The following is a 17003-nucleotide window of genomic DNA, read 5'->3' on the forward strand; positions in this document are numbered from 1 at the left end:
GCAGCGACACCGGTGAGGAGCAGGAGTTAGTGGCTTTGGTTATGAGGAGAGGTGGTCTCACCTGGAGGACTATGAATGGCACCTGTCTGGGATTAGGGGATTTGAGGAGTCAGTCATGTTAACCAAGGACTGTGGAGTGAGTGAAGTAAGGGCAGTCGCTGGGGCAAGAAAGCATAAAGTAGAGGAGGGAGGGAGACAGGAGAGAGGAGGTGAAAGAGTGGGACGGTAGCAGCAGGTAGCACAGTAGACATGAAAAGGGAAAGCATTGCATGAGGATGGAAGGAAAGGGAAGATGCGAAGAGCCTTGGCATACAGGAAAGCTGGACTGATCTAATCAATTAATGGTGTTTTCTTGGAGGAAGGAGGTGAGTAATACTGTGATCAGCCTTGACAGGTATTTGTCTCATCTTTTCTGAAAAAGAATCTCAAATGAAAGGGGATTCTAGCAACTCCTCTGTTAACTGTCCTGGAGCGTAACTACAATTATAATTAATTTCTTCTAATGTTTGACCAAAATTTATTCTTAAAGCTTTTTTCTTCTTCCTTGTCCTGTACATGGAAAACAATTTGTCACCTGCTTTTTTTAAAACCACATTTTACTTTTTGTGCCTTACTCCAGTGGGAGTACTGATTTTGATTCCCATCTATGCATCTGCTGGATGCTTGAAAACAGGGGGAGGGTGAGGGGGCCACATTAGGATTATGTAAGTATTGCATATAAAATGTTTGGAGTAATCCTTCCACTTTACTCTGAGAAGTGTCTCAGTTGAAGTAATGTGCTCAAGTTTCTCTGTCTCACTTCACTATACCTCTAATAGTTTCATGGGGTATTTTGGTTTTCTTAATAGTAGAGAGAATGATGAGATGTTTAGGAAGAGCTACAAATTGGTGAAGACTGAAAATTTGATTGGTTTGAACTCGAAAGGAAGATAGTGAGGGTTCTGCTTTCTCTTGGATCTTTACTTACCAAATCCTTGAGTTCAATGTTTTTTGTCTTGCTCTCCCTTATTCCATCCGTAGTTGAGAACTGTAATGTTTTGTTTCTCTTTCACAATCAAAGTCAGTGAGTTACTCTGCTAGTCATAACAATCTAATCTAAAATAGCTTATAAAATGCTATTTTAAATATTCAGACATGTATTTTGTAGTACATGTCAGTGATATAAATACTTTGTAGTTTATTTAAACCTCTCTTAGCCATTGAACATTAGAACTACTACTGGTGTTTAAGATCTTTATAGGCTACGGAAGGAGAGACTGGTTGAAACTTCAAGTGTGAAATGCATATTGTTATTTTTGGGAAGAACATTCCAATAAAATGAGGTGCTAAGGCAGTAATTGTCATAAATAAGGTACTTATGTCTGCAATTCCGTGGGATCTTCTCAAAGGAATTTTATTTCTTCTAGAGCCATAGAATGACTTAGTCAAGGTGGGAGTTCTTGGAGTTCATCTGCTCCAGTTCCCAGCTTGGAAGGGGCCATCCTCTAAGTTAGGTCGGGTTGCTCGGGACCTTATCCAGCTGAATTTTGAAGTTTCCAACGATGGAGGTTCCACAGCTCCTCTGGGCAACCTGTCCCAGTGTTTCACTGCTCTCTTGGTGCGACTTTTTCTTATCTGGTTGAAAGCTCCTTTTCTGCAACTTTTGACCGTTACCTCTCATCCTTCTGTAGTGCACTTCTGAGAAGATTCTGACTCTGTATTCTCTGTAATGACCTATTGAGTAGTTGAGAATGGCAGTTATGTTTGTGCCTTAGCTTAAGAGTGAACAAACACAGCTGTCTCAGCCTCTCCTCATGCATCTTTTTCTCTAGCCCCCTTAATGGTTTTCTGTTTGATTTGCTCTAATTTGTCAAAGTCTTTCCTTCTAGTGGGGAGCCCAAAACTGGGCACGATGTGCCAGATACGGTCTGAATAGAGAGGACTAATCACCTTCTACAGCGTGGTGGTTATTTTGTCTCAGGTGCAAGTTTTTGCTCTTGTCTTTGAATTTCTTGAGGTTTCTGTCAGCTGGTTTCTCCAACCTGCTGAGACACCTCTGAACAGTAGCTCTACTGTCCAGCATATCAATCTATCCCAATTTAGGGAAAGCCATCCAAAGACTTGCTGAAGTTGCATTCCATCCCATTTTCCTGGTCATTAACAAGGATATTAAACAGTATCAGAGCCGATATTGACCCCCGAGAAATTCACCAGTAATAGCTTACCAGTTAGGTGTCAAACTGCTTACTGCCATCCTTTGAGCCTATGGCTCCCCCAACCTTGGTTCTTGCACTGCTGGAGGATGGTCACAATGTTTGCCTTTTTCCAACTGTCAGGAACTTGTCTTGATCACCTTATAAAGATGTTAGAGTGGCCTCATGATGTCACCACCTAGCTACCTCCACCTTTGTTGGGTGCATACTATTCAATTCAATAGACTCTCTGTATCCAGTTTATCTAACTGGGGCCCCTAACTTAATTTACCTCTGCCACAGGTAGTACTCCAGTACTCGTGCAGACCTGGGAAGTCTGAGAACAAAACTTGCCAGCAGAGACCAAGGCAAATACATGTAGCCTTTTCTGTGTCCTTTGCTGCTAGATAACGTGTCTCGTTTCTGCAGTGGACCCACATTTTCCTTGATTAGTTAATGTTAATGTCAACTTGGTGTTTAAAAACAAGTGCTCAATTAACAAAATATGATTTTTACTTTCATATTTTTTTAGGCGAAATTAAGTTTTAGAAAGACACTTCACACAAGAATCTTTTTTGTAATGAACTGTGAATTGCATATTCATATATTAACACTGGGGCTATAATGTCTCAATCAAAGATCAGCCACATTCCCTTTACACAGCTCTCTACATCAGAGGCAGCCATTATATTAAATAGGTAATGTAAAAATGCTACTATCTTGCTATTCCAGGAGGAGTTGGACATTCTTTATCTGAAAGTAAAATGAGTTACATGATCCGCAGTGATGGTAATGTAATGACGGATTCTGTTGCAGTGTGTGTTTGGGAACTCAGATTGCCCCGGGGAATCTGGACTCTGAAAGCTGTGATTTGTACCATGTGTTGAAAGCTTAAGAAATAACATAATAAGGTCCCTTTTTGTTAAAATATGTATAGAAGATATGAAATGTATGTTAAGTGGTTTTTCACAGGAAGTCATCAACTGTCAGTGTAGTTGCTGAAGATGATGATGTTTTTCATGCCCACTTAAAAAGGCTTTCCACAGTGTGACTGGGCTCAGATTCATGGAATTGTAGCAAGGAAAGCAACAAACTATCAAAAATAGACTATTTGTAGGAAAGAAGTAATGTATCTGGCTAGCTTTTGGCCCTGCTCTTTAAGAACTTTAAGTTAAAAGATTTGAACTTTTAAATCTGTCATGATTGTTCCTGTTCAGTAAAGGTATTGATTTTATGGCTGTTAGCTTTGTTCAATTACAGCATACCCTGGTGCTTACTAATTGGTTCATTCCCAGACTGTGCTGTAGAGCTTGTTTTCCATTAGCTTTGTCAAAAGGTAGACAAATTGAGAAACTGATTTTTGATAAAAATCTGTCTTGAGATGGATGAAGGATCATGGTAGGAATCTTCTGCTCCTGTTTTACTGTTGAGTAAAATCGCTATCCAGGCAGTATTAGCCTTACTGTGGCAAAACCTTTGGCTTGCAATGCCACTGTATCGAATCTGCATTGAGGAAATGTAATCTATTTAAATTACTATATAGATTCTGCGTAACCTTTTAGTATAAGTAAAGTAGTAAATGCCCTTGAGAAATATGTTTGAAGAATCAGTGGAAAAATGGATTTGATTATAACAATGCAGTATTTTCAGGAAAAATATCTGGATAAATTACCAAAAATGCCATGTCTAAGAGAACACCCTGTGTAACAGGATAAAGAAAACAAGAATATGGATGAGTGCATGGAGGAAGCATAAACTGAATTATCTTATTTCATGGTTCTGTGGAGTCTAAATGTAAGACTATTTTACCAGTATAAAAATAATGGCTAGAAAGATTCCCCTCCCCCTCAGTGCAAATGCATTATAATGAAATAGCCAGCCTCTGTGTAGTTCTGATTTTTTTCCAAAACATCTATTGGAAGCATTTGTTGAAAAAAATCTTCATGATTCTTTATGGGATGAAAAATCTAGAAAATTCTAGAAGAAACTGGGGAAATACTGCTTTTGTCGCTTGCAGGTTGCTTCATTGAAAATCTTATCTCGAAGCTAAATAATGAAGGCTTTTAATAAAGTATTTCCATGAAGTTATCACTAGGTTTGCATACAAGGCAAGGACCAAATCTTGTGCAAAAAATTCCAGTATATTCAAGCTCTTACTTCTCCATCTTGTAAATTGGAGTTTTAAGTAAACCTGGTATTTTTTTGACAGTAAAGTTTGGACAGACTTTATAATGTCTGATTGTTCAAAGTAAATTCTTCACTGAGATATAAAACCTCACATTTTGTTTTAAGCATCCAAAGTATTGTCTGTACCAAGGCTGACTGTGCTTTTTGGACACGTATAACATTCTAGTGCTGCATTTTTTTCAATCCAATTTAGTTATAAGGAAAACCTTGAACCTGAAGTGCAAGCTGTAAAAAAACTGTTCCTCTTAACAGACACAAAAATAGATAAATATCTGCATAGTACAGTAATACAAACAAGTAAAGGAAAAAAAATCAAGGTTAGCAGGTAACCTGTGGAAAATTAAGTGATGCAGATGAAGTCCTGAGTTGGATTGTGGTTTTTTTAGATAATAGTTTTGAGCATCTCTGGTTTTATAGAAGGCAATGTGTACTATGGATGATAAGTTAAGAATTTTATTCTTCCTTTTTAAAAAGCAAGACCGCAAATGGTCATTCCTTTTGTCTGCTGAAGTAATTGCTTAAAAAAACACCCTTTCCTTTGTGTATTAAATGATTTTAGTTTCTGTTCCTGTTTGAAAACTGATACCTGGTTTTGGGTAATCATACAATCTCTTTAGTTTAAGATTTGAGAAGTGACTTCTTGTACTGGTTAAATAGTTCCTTGCCTGAAATGTATACATGTTAGGTATCTTAATATTATCTTCAGTTTGAGATGAAAATTGGAAGGTTGACTTGAGAGATTATTTATGAATTTAAGTTTAGGATGGAGATTGTAACTAAATATAATTAGTCACATATGTATAATAACATATAATAATAATTTAATAGCATATTATATTATTGCATGCTATATATACGGTTAGCCATCGTTAGTATAACTAGTTTCATGCTATTCAAAATCCATGGTTTTCAGTCTACTATTACTAATTCCTGTCAGTCCTTTGTTTTTATTAAGATTTGCCTCTGTAGTGTGGCTATTTCTTGGTTTGACTGTCATCATATTCTCTCTTAGATATCCCTGATTCCCTTTGAGGGAATAGGTGAATTTTTGTGTGAATCAGCATATGACAAACCTAGAGACAATATTGAGTTGCCAATTCAAAATTACTTTGTCCATTGTATGAAATACTCTTATGTTAAATGTGGCATGTGAAACAATGTTGGAAAAAAAAAATAATCCTGGGGTTATAAGTTGGTAATTTTATGTGAAAAGTAGACTTTCATTTAACATTAAGCTGGTGTTCTAAATAATATTTCTTTTTCTGCCTGAGTGTCCTGCAATGATTTCCTTCACCTGTTTGATATTCACCTGCTGCTGTGGAACAAGCTACAAATACAAAATTGTGAAGGAACAGATTTATAGCAACAAGAGAAATAGAGAAATTTATTTTGTAAATTGCACTTGCTCCAAGAGCAGACTGCTTTTAAATTAATGTTAAATGCTTTTATACATGAGATGAAAAGCAATTTTCTTTCAGTGGAAGGTGCTCATTGAGCAAAGAAAGTTTAGGCTTCAATAAACTGTGTACCAACTAAAACTCTGGAATGGAGTGTTGCAGAATTCTGTGCCGAAAGCAAAGCACCTTTCCTTTGCCAGCTATTAATCCCAGCATTTAGGTTCATTTTCCCCTGCTCCTCAGCAGTAGTAGTTTTATTTCTAGTTGGGACTTTCCCATGCAGGGTTTCCCTCTGGTTTCTGATGTTGCAGCTAATCTGTATTCTGAGTAATTCATGAGAAGAAAAAGTGGGAGAGATGAATGAGTCTCTCGGTTATCAGAGACTAAAAAGTGGGAGAGATGAATGAATCTCTCAGTTATCAATCAAAAGTTTTCTAGGCACAGGCAAGTACTAACTCATTAGCAGGAGAGCTGTTAGTGAAGCAATCTGGAACTACTCCCTCTGCATTCACCTCCCATTTGAACAGCAACTCTTGTTTGAGTTTGACCTGCTAGAAGAAATCAACAACCACTCTTGTCCTCAGGGGGGTTATAGTGTCTGAAGAAGAATCTGCATGAAAACCAGTCAGATAAATCAGCTGGTCTCAGTTTAGTCTTATTCTAAAACCTGAATAGCAAGTAAATTCTGTACCAGCTGAAGTGTTGGAGTGGGCAAGCCACATCATTTGAAGTTGGATGCAAGTAGCATAGCACGGCATAGTTCCTTCTGCTGTTACCAAGTGCATAATGTTCCCCTGCAGCAGCATATTCAGCTAGGTTTTAGTAATGCAGAAAAAGTTGAGGTTCTTACCTTTCAACTGAGGATAAGTTACAGAGAAGATTAATTTATTGTAAGAACTACTGTGTTAAACCTTGCTGAGCCCAAATGGGTTATATTTTTTCATGATGTCCTGTTGGTGGCCTGGATGCCAGTCTAGTTGGCAGGAGGAGATGGTAATTGTTATACTCAGCTTCCTCTGAGATTTGCTTTTGGCTAAAGTGCCAAAGTTAAAAAAATGAGTAAAATTAAAGCAGTGGATTATGAGTTAAAAACTTAAGTGACCCAAAGTTCTTCCCCTCTACCCACTCACATCACACACCCCCATCCCCCCCACCCCCAACAAATCCAAACCCCTTCCCCTACTCCCAAAAATAAGTATTAATCTATGTAGTTGAGTTCAGTCTGGTTCTCAGCAGACCATAATGTGAGGAGCATATTTGAGGGCATTGGAAACACTTTTATGTTAACTTCAAGATGCTAACAAGTAGCTTAACTATTGAGTTAAGCCAAATGAGCAGCTTAGAATACATGACAACTTTGTCTACAAAGTGTCTGTTTTAGTTAATAGGAAGTAGTGGTACAGTACACAGTATGTTGTGGGTTTTTTTGTTGTAGTTGGTTCGTTTTTGTTTTTTTAACAGTGAAGCAGAGAACATACATTTTCACTGTGATGTGCCAGTCGGGGTTCAGGAACAACCAGGGAAAATCATCTTACAAAACACCACCACCAAGATATAAAACTTGATATCTGGACCAGTATTCAACTGCTTTTTATAAATGTGTATTTTAAAATGTTAGTCTTGGAAATGTTTGGAGTTTCTTTCTAGCTTTGTGCCACATGGTTTGAAAATCTTAAACAGGCGTTTGATGAATCGGTGTCTCTTTCCATTCCTTCTGCCCCACAAAGACTGCACATTTTAAGAACATGTTGTTATGTTTCTGTAAATTGAGAATGTAGCAAAAAAAACCCCTGAATCACCAGAAGGAGCAGTAGCGGGATTTGATATTCAAAAAACCTCATTGTTATAATCACTGACAAAAATACTAAAGGTTGAGAATCAGAGCAATTGCAGCTTTTCCTTGCTCTTGTTAGTATATTTAAATCATCTTTTCTGTGGCTACAATTGTGCTGTTTTCCATATGAGTTTGATCGTTTAAGTCTGTTTATCCTCTTTAGTTCTGAAGAGAGGAAAACCAAGCATCCACTTTTTGGGGAGAGAAAAAAAAGGCTTAGGTCAGCAGACTGTGCATTGGTGTCACTGTGCATTGAGCTTAAGAACTTGGTATGTGAAAGAATGAACACATTCCATCTGGGCGAAAGAATGATGTCTGCTAGGATTCAGTTTGCTATGGTTTTTGAGCTTTTCCGTATGATCTCATCACTGGAGGAGGAAAGTATATTCTCCCATAAGAATAATCTTATGATTCATTACTACTGTGTTTTTTTGTGTGAGCCTTTTGAGTGCCAGACCTCCCCCCACTCTTCCACCCCAAATAAAAAACAACCACCCTGTCTTTGGCTTTATATGGTATTGCTGTAGGTGGACTTACCCAGAATAATGGTTGGCTTTAACAATCAGAGCCTTACATCTTTGTCTAGAGAAGAACTCCTCCTAACGTATATTTATCCAGCTATTTGTCAAGCTTCACACTTTGGGAAGGGGGCTTGTACACTTTGTTTCCTAAGGTTTGGTAAGCACTGTTTTGCATGAACGCTCCCTTTTATGAATTTTCTACTGTCTGCATATAATTTCATGTACTTAGTTTGATAAGTTTACTTGGGAACAGACAATTTCTTAATTTTTCTTAGTTAATATTTAGATTGTCACTTTAGTTCCCCAGCCCACTCCCCTAGTAAGTTAGCAATCAGTTCTTTGAGCAGCTGTGCATTTTGGCAGTAGCATTTGAAGCTGGAGATGGATCCCTTTGCTCATTCTTCTGCATCCCCTAATGAGCTCTCATGTTGGGAAGGTGCAGGCTAATCCAAGCGTAGTGGTTTCTGGAACCATTACACCAGTACAGCGCACCAGAAAAAGGAAAATTTGTAGATAGGCAAGTAAACCTTGTAGGATGCTTTTGAAGGCCTAAGGACATGGCAAATAGATGAAGACCCTTTTTCTTTTCTCTTGCAACATGACTGTAGACAACTTGTTTATTTCCCACTAGTGCTAAAGTAATCTGTCTGTTAAAAAAAAAAAAAGGCATTTGTGACCAGACCAAAGTGATTCTTGTGCAGTGAAAGTAGTAAGTCATCCTAGCATCTTATACTGCAGGAACTGACTGTAAGGGACATGTGCATTACAGAAAACCCTGTAGACTGTGAGGAGTTCATGTATAAATACTGAGATCAGTGAAGACCTGTTTCCTGTCAGAAGTACAGCAGGGAAGTGTAATAAGCTTGAAAAGGAAGAAATATAATAAATGATACTGCTGTGATTCACTTGGCTCTTGTTCCTTTGAACTGAAGTTTAGGTTCATATGTATTTGTAGAAGAATACAAAGGGCACTGGCTCACGTTCTACTAACAGTCTGTATGTTAAACTCAGCATTTTCCTAGGAAAAGGTGGATCATGGAAAGAAAACTAAACCTTGTCTTTCATTATACCTGTCAAAGATAGTCATGAGCTAACAGCATGGATTTTCGATTTGGTGTAGCCCTTTGAAGTTAGTGGAGTTCATATATGCATCTTATTTTCAAAAAAGAAAATTTTTTTTGAGACTTAAATACTTACTTTATGGTATCTAATTGCTGCAATATGCTATATACTATATTCAGATATTAAACTATCAAATGGTCATTGAAGAGCAGACCTAAAGATTCTTCTTTGCTAAAGCTCATGCCTATGCTTTTCTTCAAAACAAAATGTAATAACTTTAGAGTGCAGAACTTTTTACTAAGAGAAAGAAATTGAATTAATCTCCCCTACACGTAGTAACGTGCAATTATTGAACCCTGGAAAAAGGCTAGCACACTGTGATGGTTTAATTTGTTTCCGATAGTGATAGCTTCGTTTTTCCATCTTACTGCTGGAGTCTGATAAACAAAGTGATGGGTGGTGGGAACTGTTGGCAGGAGGGGAGTATGTCACCGTCAAATTGGTACCTGGATATGAAAATTATAGACCTGGAACATTAAAATTTTAGTTATAGGATTTGTGTGGAATGAAGGCAGAAGGCTTATTGTGTAGTGATTGAGTAGGTCAACTGGAAATGGTTTGTATTTGTAATTTTTTAAAGTATGTGAATCATCTCGTATCTTTATATGGGTAAGAATAATCCCCTGCTATTAAGAAAATTCTTTTATTTTAAATGGAGCATGAAGTATTTGAGATCTAGACTTGTGTAATATTTCCAGTTAAAAGGCATAGCCTGAGAAGTGGAACTAAAAATAGTTTAACAGTTGTTAAAGAAAAGCTAGAAATTCTACTCAAGGTCATCTTATTTGCGTTTATGAATTGTGCCACTTGAATACCAAATAGTTCTAAAATGAGTAGGGTTTTTTTTCTTATGTTAAATAAAATAATGTAAAAACTTTTATAAAACTTAGGCCTGTGGAAGGACCATGGCAGGGCAAAGAGTGAGAATGCTCTGAATAAGAACGTCTGAACTTGATGATCTGTCCTACTAATTAAGTCTTCTGATCACTGTACCATTACTCAATCACACTCTGGTTCTGCCTTCGTTGTAATTGGAACATGTTAGCTTGTACTCATAGTCTCAATTTTTAATAGAATCTAAATGAATTTTTTAATCTGTCTGACACATGATTGAGATGAAGTTATTTTTTGGCAAGAACTCTGCAAACCACATGGCTCTACTTCCAAATCAGTATCTAGGTCCTGTCACCTATGGTTTATCATGCCTGTGATGGATCCAAATTCAAATGTAGCAAAAAATTTGTTTCGGGTTCAGAAATTTTCCAAGTTTTCTGTAATACTGTTATGCATTTTAGAAAAACCACTACTGTTTGTCATGTACTTTGTGAACAGTACAGAATGTTTGTTGGTTTGACCCTTAAGATAGTTGTGTGCCAAAATACTCTAAAAATAAAGAAATCCAGTAGGTTCTTGCATTGTCCTCTTCTCAGATGAGGGAACCTTCTTATTTACCTGTGGCATGTTTTTAATGGGACTGTGAAACACCTGAAACTTGTAATTAGTTTTATTTTCTTTGCATCTAATCTTTCTTCTTGGATCAGATGTGGTCCTTTTGATCTAAACTGTAAACTATGCTTAGAAAAGAAGCACTGTATATATGTATATTATAATTTTACTATCCCTATATTGAACTAATTTCTGGCTAGAAAAAGGGTGATCTAATTAGAGGTTGTTATCCCATTCTGATCTAGTTGTTGAATAGGTGATGAGACTAGAACACGTGCGTTTTTAAAATTAAGAATATATTTCCTCATCTGATCTTGAATCTCTCGCATGCATAAGAGACGTGATCTCAGTATTCTCTCTTCTCTCCTAGCCTTGAAAAGCATCCCAGCATTGGGCGCTTTTCTAATTGTTGGAGTGCCATGGAAAGTGTGATAGAAATTGATGCTGTGTTTTCTCAAAAACGTCAGTGTTGAAAGTTAACAAAACAGCTGGATACACTGCTGAATTTTCTTGTGCTGGGAGATGGAAATAAGATGGTGGGAAATTCAGCACGGTCTTTTAAACAAACCCCAACAAACACACACAACCCTTCCCCCCAACCAACCAATAAAAACCCACCAAAAAAACCAAGAAAGACTGAGGGGGAGACATCTTCTCCCTCCTTCATAAAATATGAATAAATATTTCATTACTTTCCTTTTGTAATTTATGAAGAATGCATGTCTCTTCAGGCTTCTCAGTTTTCCAAATGGCAGGCCACATTCCTTGCAAGCCAGGCATCATGTGCTGTCTATAATGTTGGATGTGCTAGAGTGGTATGTTCAGAGAATTTGACTTACTGATAAGAAATCATTCCTTTCTATTTTTATTTCCTGTCTGCATCTGGACATTTCCTGTAAAGACAACGTGCATAGTATCACCCTCTCCTCTCCTAATAAATAGTGTGTTTATGGTATGTTCTGCTTTCTTGTGTTTCTAATATGACGGCGTTCATGAAATGCTCCCTTTTAACTTTAGGCTGCACGTTAGCTTCCAGATGACTGCCATAATCAGGATTAGCTACTGATACCAATCTCCTGATGAGTGCAAAGCGCAATTTCATCAATAGCACCTTTTCTCAGGGAGAAGATGGTACATCTAGGTGTCAGCTGTTGTAAAATATGTCAAAACCAAAAAGCATTTCATTTATGAGCAGGTGAATTTTTCGTGCTGAACTTTATCGTGTGTGTGTGTGTTTTCTTCTGTGTATGTTAAAAGGAGCAAGGGCCTTCTAATCCTCATTTCTTGTAGAAGTAATTGCCACTGGAAAATGTAAACTGTATGAAGCTAGTGCAACTCCAGATTCTTTGTTCTTCAGTCTTTGCAGAAAACTTTGTGTATGGTTATGGCATTTAATTAAAATTCATGATTGGTGGTGAGGAGAAAGCAGAGGGGAAAAAACCTGCAAGGGGAAAAAGTGCAAAAAAAGGAAAAGTAAATCTCTTCTTGATCTCTTTCATTAGTAGTTAGGCCTGTTTGTCTTGACCACAACTCTTCAGAACAAACACTTTTAAGCAAAATGTCAAAGTGCTAGTGGTTTTATATTTAGAAAGGTGGATGTTTCAGCAAGTTGCAAGGAGTGTTACTTTAACGTTTTGAGGTTAAAAAAAAAGGTTAACCAAAAAGATGATGAATTGCCATAAGTAATTTTGTGATCTACTCTAAAATACTTGTATTTTAACAGTGAACAGAGTATCTGCCAAGCACGAGCTGCTGTAATGGTCTACGATGATGCCAATAAGAAATGGGTACCAGCTGGTGGATCAACTGGATTCAGCAGAGTTCATATATATCATCACACAGGCAACAACACATTCAGAGTAGTGGGCAGGAAGATTCAGGATCATCAGGTAAGTGAATCTCTGAAAATTTGGAATAGGAATCTTAGGCTATTTTTGTGATTGTTTTTAGCATTAAGCAATCTGTCTTCAGTAAAATTGTGGGAACTGTAAATAATAAATTTAATTTTCTTTTTAACTGAAGTAGCAAAACTGTGTTGTGGCTTTTTCCCCATAAACTAAGCACTTTACATACCTCCAAGGCGATAGTCCTTGTGCGCATGCTGATCATCTACCACTTTGAGAGACTGAGAAGGGAGCAACAAGGATTACATCTTAATTTCCTTGATGAAGTTATTAGATCTTGATTAAATGGCAAACTTAACACTCTGTCTTGAAATATGCTCTGCCTTGTGATACTTGGGGTGGGGTTAAAAATCTAATCTTTTTGTTTGAGGAGAGCTTCTATATCTCTTTCCCTCTCTCCCAGCATTTCATAGAATTCTTTTGGTCTGTTCTTGGTCATTTGTCACACACCTGAAGCATAGACTGATAATATCCCGTGTGATTTGTCGTTAAACACTTATTCCAAGTAATAAATGGTCTGTGTGCATTCATCTGAGAACAAACATGGATTTTTTTTTTTTCTCCCACTATTCAGTGGAAAAAAGTGAGAAGATACAGTTATCCAAGTGCAATGGGATCCTCTTAGTGGGTGGCTTGTAATAAATGGTTGTCCTGCTAGTGAGAATTTATCACCTTTTGTGTTAGCCATAGCGATCTTGCAAAATGATACCTTATGATGCATAGTAGAAGTCCACATAAACTGCTACTTGAAAGCACTGCAAGCTAAGGGGTGCAGCAGCCACAGAGAGGTGATAACTTAGTTAAAAAAAATAATTCTAACAAGTACTCTGTGAAGTTAATGGAAAACTGAGTTTCTGAAATCCAAATGCATATTCATGTCAAGTACTCTGCTACTAGAAGTCAGAACTGTTGATATTACTACATTGCTGTTACAAAACATCACTGCATCTTTTGAAATGAGAACACTTAAGCTACAAAAGTTGATACAAAATATCTCATTAGTCCTCTTGTGTTTCTCAGCACTGATTTCATGTGGCATTGGAGTTAAAACGGAAATGGTTATGTGCTTCAACATTGTGATCTTACAGATTATGGGTCTTGAATTAACCCACATGCTTAAGGAATAAAATCTACATGAAGCTGAAACTTGTGACAAAACAGCAATTTTAAACATAAGTAAATTTTTTTTTATGATTGTAGGTGGTAATAAATTGTGCCATTCCGAAAGGGCTGAAGTACAATCAGGCTACACAGACCTTCCACCAGTGGCGTGATGCTAGGCAGGTATATGGTCTGAATTTTGGCAGCAAAGAAGATGCCAATGTCTTCGCAAGTGCCATGATGCATGCCTTAGAAGTATTAAATTCACAGGAAGCTGGTAAGAGCCTATTAACTTTTTTTTTTGAAGATTATTCAAATACAGAGGTGGAAAAAATTCAAATGTTTATGCCTAAAAGTCAATAAGTCTTGTTTCTAATCACGATTCAGCCTCTAGCCATTTTAATTATTTTGGTGTTTTGTCTACCTAATTACTGCTTCTTAATAGTGATTCTCAACTTGATTGCCATCTGTGTAAATGCAATTCCTAACAAGTAAATCGATTTTCATGTTACCTATTACATAGAGAAACTTGCTGACTTTGCTTTTTTTTTTTTTAAGGAAACAAAACCGCAACACCTGACCAAGAAACGTGTACTTCTTAATCAGAGTACTTTTCAGTGTTTCTGGAGACATCCAGTTTTCTTAATGTGTATTGGTATTTTTGCTTCTCATTGAGTACTGGTTTATTATGAAAACGTTAGGTTTTTTTCCTCCGAACTTTGGAATTCAGGTCATCCTCTCTGGCACTTCTTACCATACAGAGTTTTCTAGCTTGGAGACCTTGGATCCAGGGGTAACATTCAGATGAGCACATATAATTTAGACAACAGGACTATCATTTAATTTGTTTGGAGAACAGGTTGACATAGAGGGTTTAAAACACTGGTGGAAAAATTAGTGGCTTTCAGTCTTCAGGTGGTGTCTGTAATATATTCTAGATAGGCTCTACAGCAAATTGATCAGTATAACACTGGGACACACACAGAGGGAGTGTTTATTTTAAAAGACTAAAAGAGACTTTTGTGTTCTTGTAACCAAATAGAATTCTTTTGTCCTCATTAAACTTTAAAGATTGCCTGTGTAACAAGAGATAGTATTTCTGTGCCAATTTGCTTTCTGTTGGGTAGAAGAGAGGCTGTAGATAACCTTACTAGGGCTGTTTCAACTACAGCAAAAAAGGGTGACTTTATCAAGTTGCTTTTCATTCTGATAGTTGTTTTAAGACTTACCTTTTGAAACTAAGCTGTCTAGACCAAGGATGATACATTCTGCAGTGCTTATGCTGGTGTGGAGCATATGAGGCCAAAATAGAAAGGGTAGCTAGAGGTATAAGGTTTCTTTTTGCCAGCTAAAATAATCCAGTTGTGTATCCCATTCTCCTACCTCTCAGTTGGATATTTTCTCTTCTAAATCCTTCACTTCTCCTTTCCCTAAGGACTACTCGATTATAAACATTTCATGCATTCTGACTGTTTATCATCTATCTCCCAACCAACATTTGGGAACACATGAAGTGTTGGTTTCTACTCATTTGATATAAAGTCTGAAAAGGCCTGATTTATGGTAATTACCACAAGTTGGAGAGTTTTATGTTGTTTCCCATTACCTGTACTTGAAGAGTTTGATACAACATGTTTCAAACAAGTGTATATGTGTATCTACGCATATATATATTTTCATCATTGAATTTAACTCCTCCTCCTAGCACTAAAACTGAGCTACTAGAGAGGCTGAAATGACATAGGCAGACAAGACAGTGCTCATTTTTTAATTGGTCAGTGTGTCTGTTTTTTCATTTCATGGATTATTGTGATTTGTCTAATGACTAGTTCTCTTGCCGCTTTATGCAAAGTATACATGGGCTAACAGGTATGTTGTTATATTCTTCAGTAGTAGAAATTGTATTGAACTAAGATGCCACTTCAGTTTGTAAAGACTTGGATAAAACTAAAATCATTTTTAGAGGTTTCTTTAAATGTAACTTTAGTAATACAAAACGTCATTCAACCAGTAGCCTAGAATCAATGTAATTCCGCAGGAGCAAACTCAATAAAAATAACTCTTCTTCCTGTTGCATCACTTCAGTAGTTTCTTGAATGGTGAGGGGAGCTGAGCTTTGCAATTAGTCTAAAAATCACTGTACTTAGAATTCAGTCCTCTGCTCATCCCAAATTGTGAATTCTTCCAAATAATTCTGCCAGTAGTCTCTCCATTGATCTCTGAAGTGGCCATTCAGTTTGAGTTTGTCTGCTTCATTCAATTTAATACCAGTTAATCTCTGATGATGAGGGGGTTGTTTTTGTTTTCAGGTGGGTTTTTGTGTGGTTCATGAAATGACAGTTGAGTGTGACTGTAATATCATGTCCCAGTTGCAGGCTACAGTGCTGTTGTCTACCTAGTTTGTTCTTAACGGCTTTGAGAAGTAGGTCTGACAAGGACATGAATTAAGTTGCATAATTATGTTTGCCAGTGACTGGTTGTAACCTTTCAGTTTTCTGAATTGTAAGATAGTCACTTTGTTTCTCCTTCCTGTGATTTGACTTGATAGTAGTAGGTACAAGTCAAAATGCATTAATTAGCTGCATCACAAACTAATGCTGCACACCATCGGCACAGGAAGAGATAACTTCTTCTATAACTTCTGTCAGCCAAGAACAACTGTGGCTGTTTAAGATTAGCTATCACTTACCTATTTCACAGACATAGAGGTGTTCTAGCTTCCATCAAGATGAAATAAAAACAAAGCTTAACATTATCAGCATCACTTCAGCAGACATCTGAGGATGAGTAGTTTTGCAGTGCTGCTTGTAAAAAAAAATCATAATTATGCATATAGAATCACTTTGTAAGCCTGTTAAGATTTCCAGGCAATGTTTAAAGATAAACGTTCATAATGTGTCTGTGTTAGAATATTGTCAACAAGTGTTCCTAAATTTTATCAGCTGGAAGATTTGTCAGTGTATGATCTACATATTACTTAATTTTTCTGACCTGTATCAGTGTAAGAAGTAAAAAAGATCAAGTGTCTTTCTGAACATACGTGCTTCAATAATGCAAATAGGATACTAAGTAGCTCGCAGTTTAGAAACAAACTAATTGGACTCCTTGCTCAGTGTAATACATTTCTTTTCTCTATAGTTGGTATAATTTCCTGAAAGTGCAGCTAGAAACGTATCCTTGGTGCTAATTTTTTTCCTAGCATCTCTGACACAGCTGAATATTTACTTAGACAAGTCACTGGCTCTGAGGCGCTTAACATTAGCTCTTCATTTTACGAAATGGATTGCAACTGCTTCCCCCCCCCGTAAACAAATTAGCTT

At 37.0% G+C, this 17003-nt stretch overlaps 1 protein-coding gene across 4 annotated transcripts in view; it reads left to right on the top strand.

Annotated features, from left to right (window-relative positions):
- Nucleotides 1-17003, top strand: part of ENAH (ENAH actin regulator) — a 98199-nt gene that overhangs the window by 34704 nt on the left and 46492 nt on the right. For all 4 annotated transcript variants that reach the window (XM_050894612.1, XM_050894615.1, XM_050894616.1 and 1 more), the window contains exons 2-3: nt 12402-12567; nt 13783-13960. In XM_050894612.1, coding sequence (XP_050750569.1) covers nt 12402-12567; nt 13783-13960 — 344 coding nt within the window. The remainder of the gene's footprint in view (nt 1-12401; nt 12568-13782; nt 13961-17003) is intronic.

Source organism: Gymnogyps californianus, chromosome 3 (genome assembly GCF_018139145.2).
Source record: "Gymnogyps californianus isolate 813 chromosome 3, ASM1813914v2, whole genome shotgun sequence".
Lineage (NCBI taxonomy): Eukaryota > Metazoa > Chordata > Aves > Accipitriformes > Cathartidae > Gymnogyps > Gymnogyps californianus.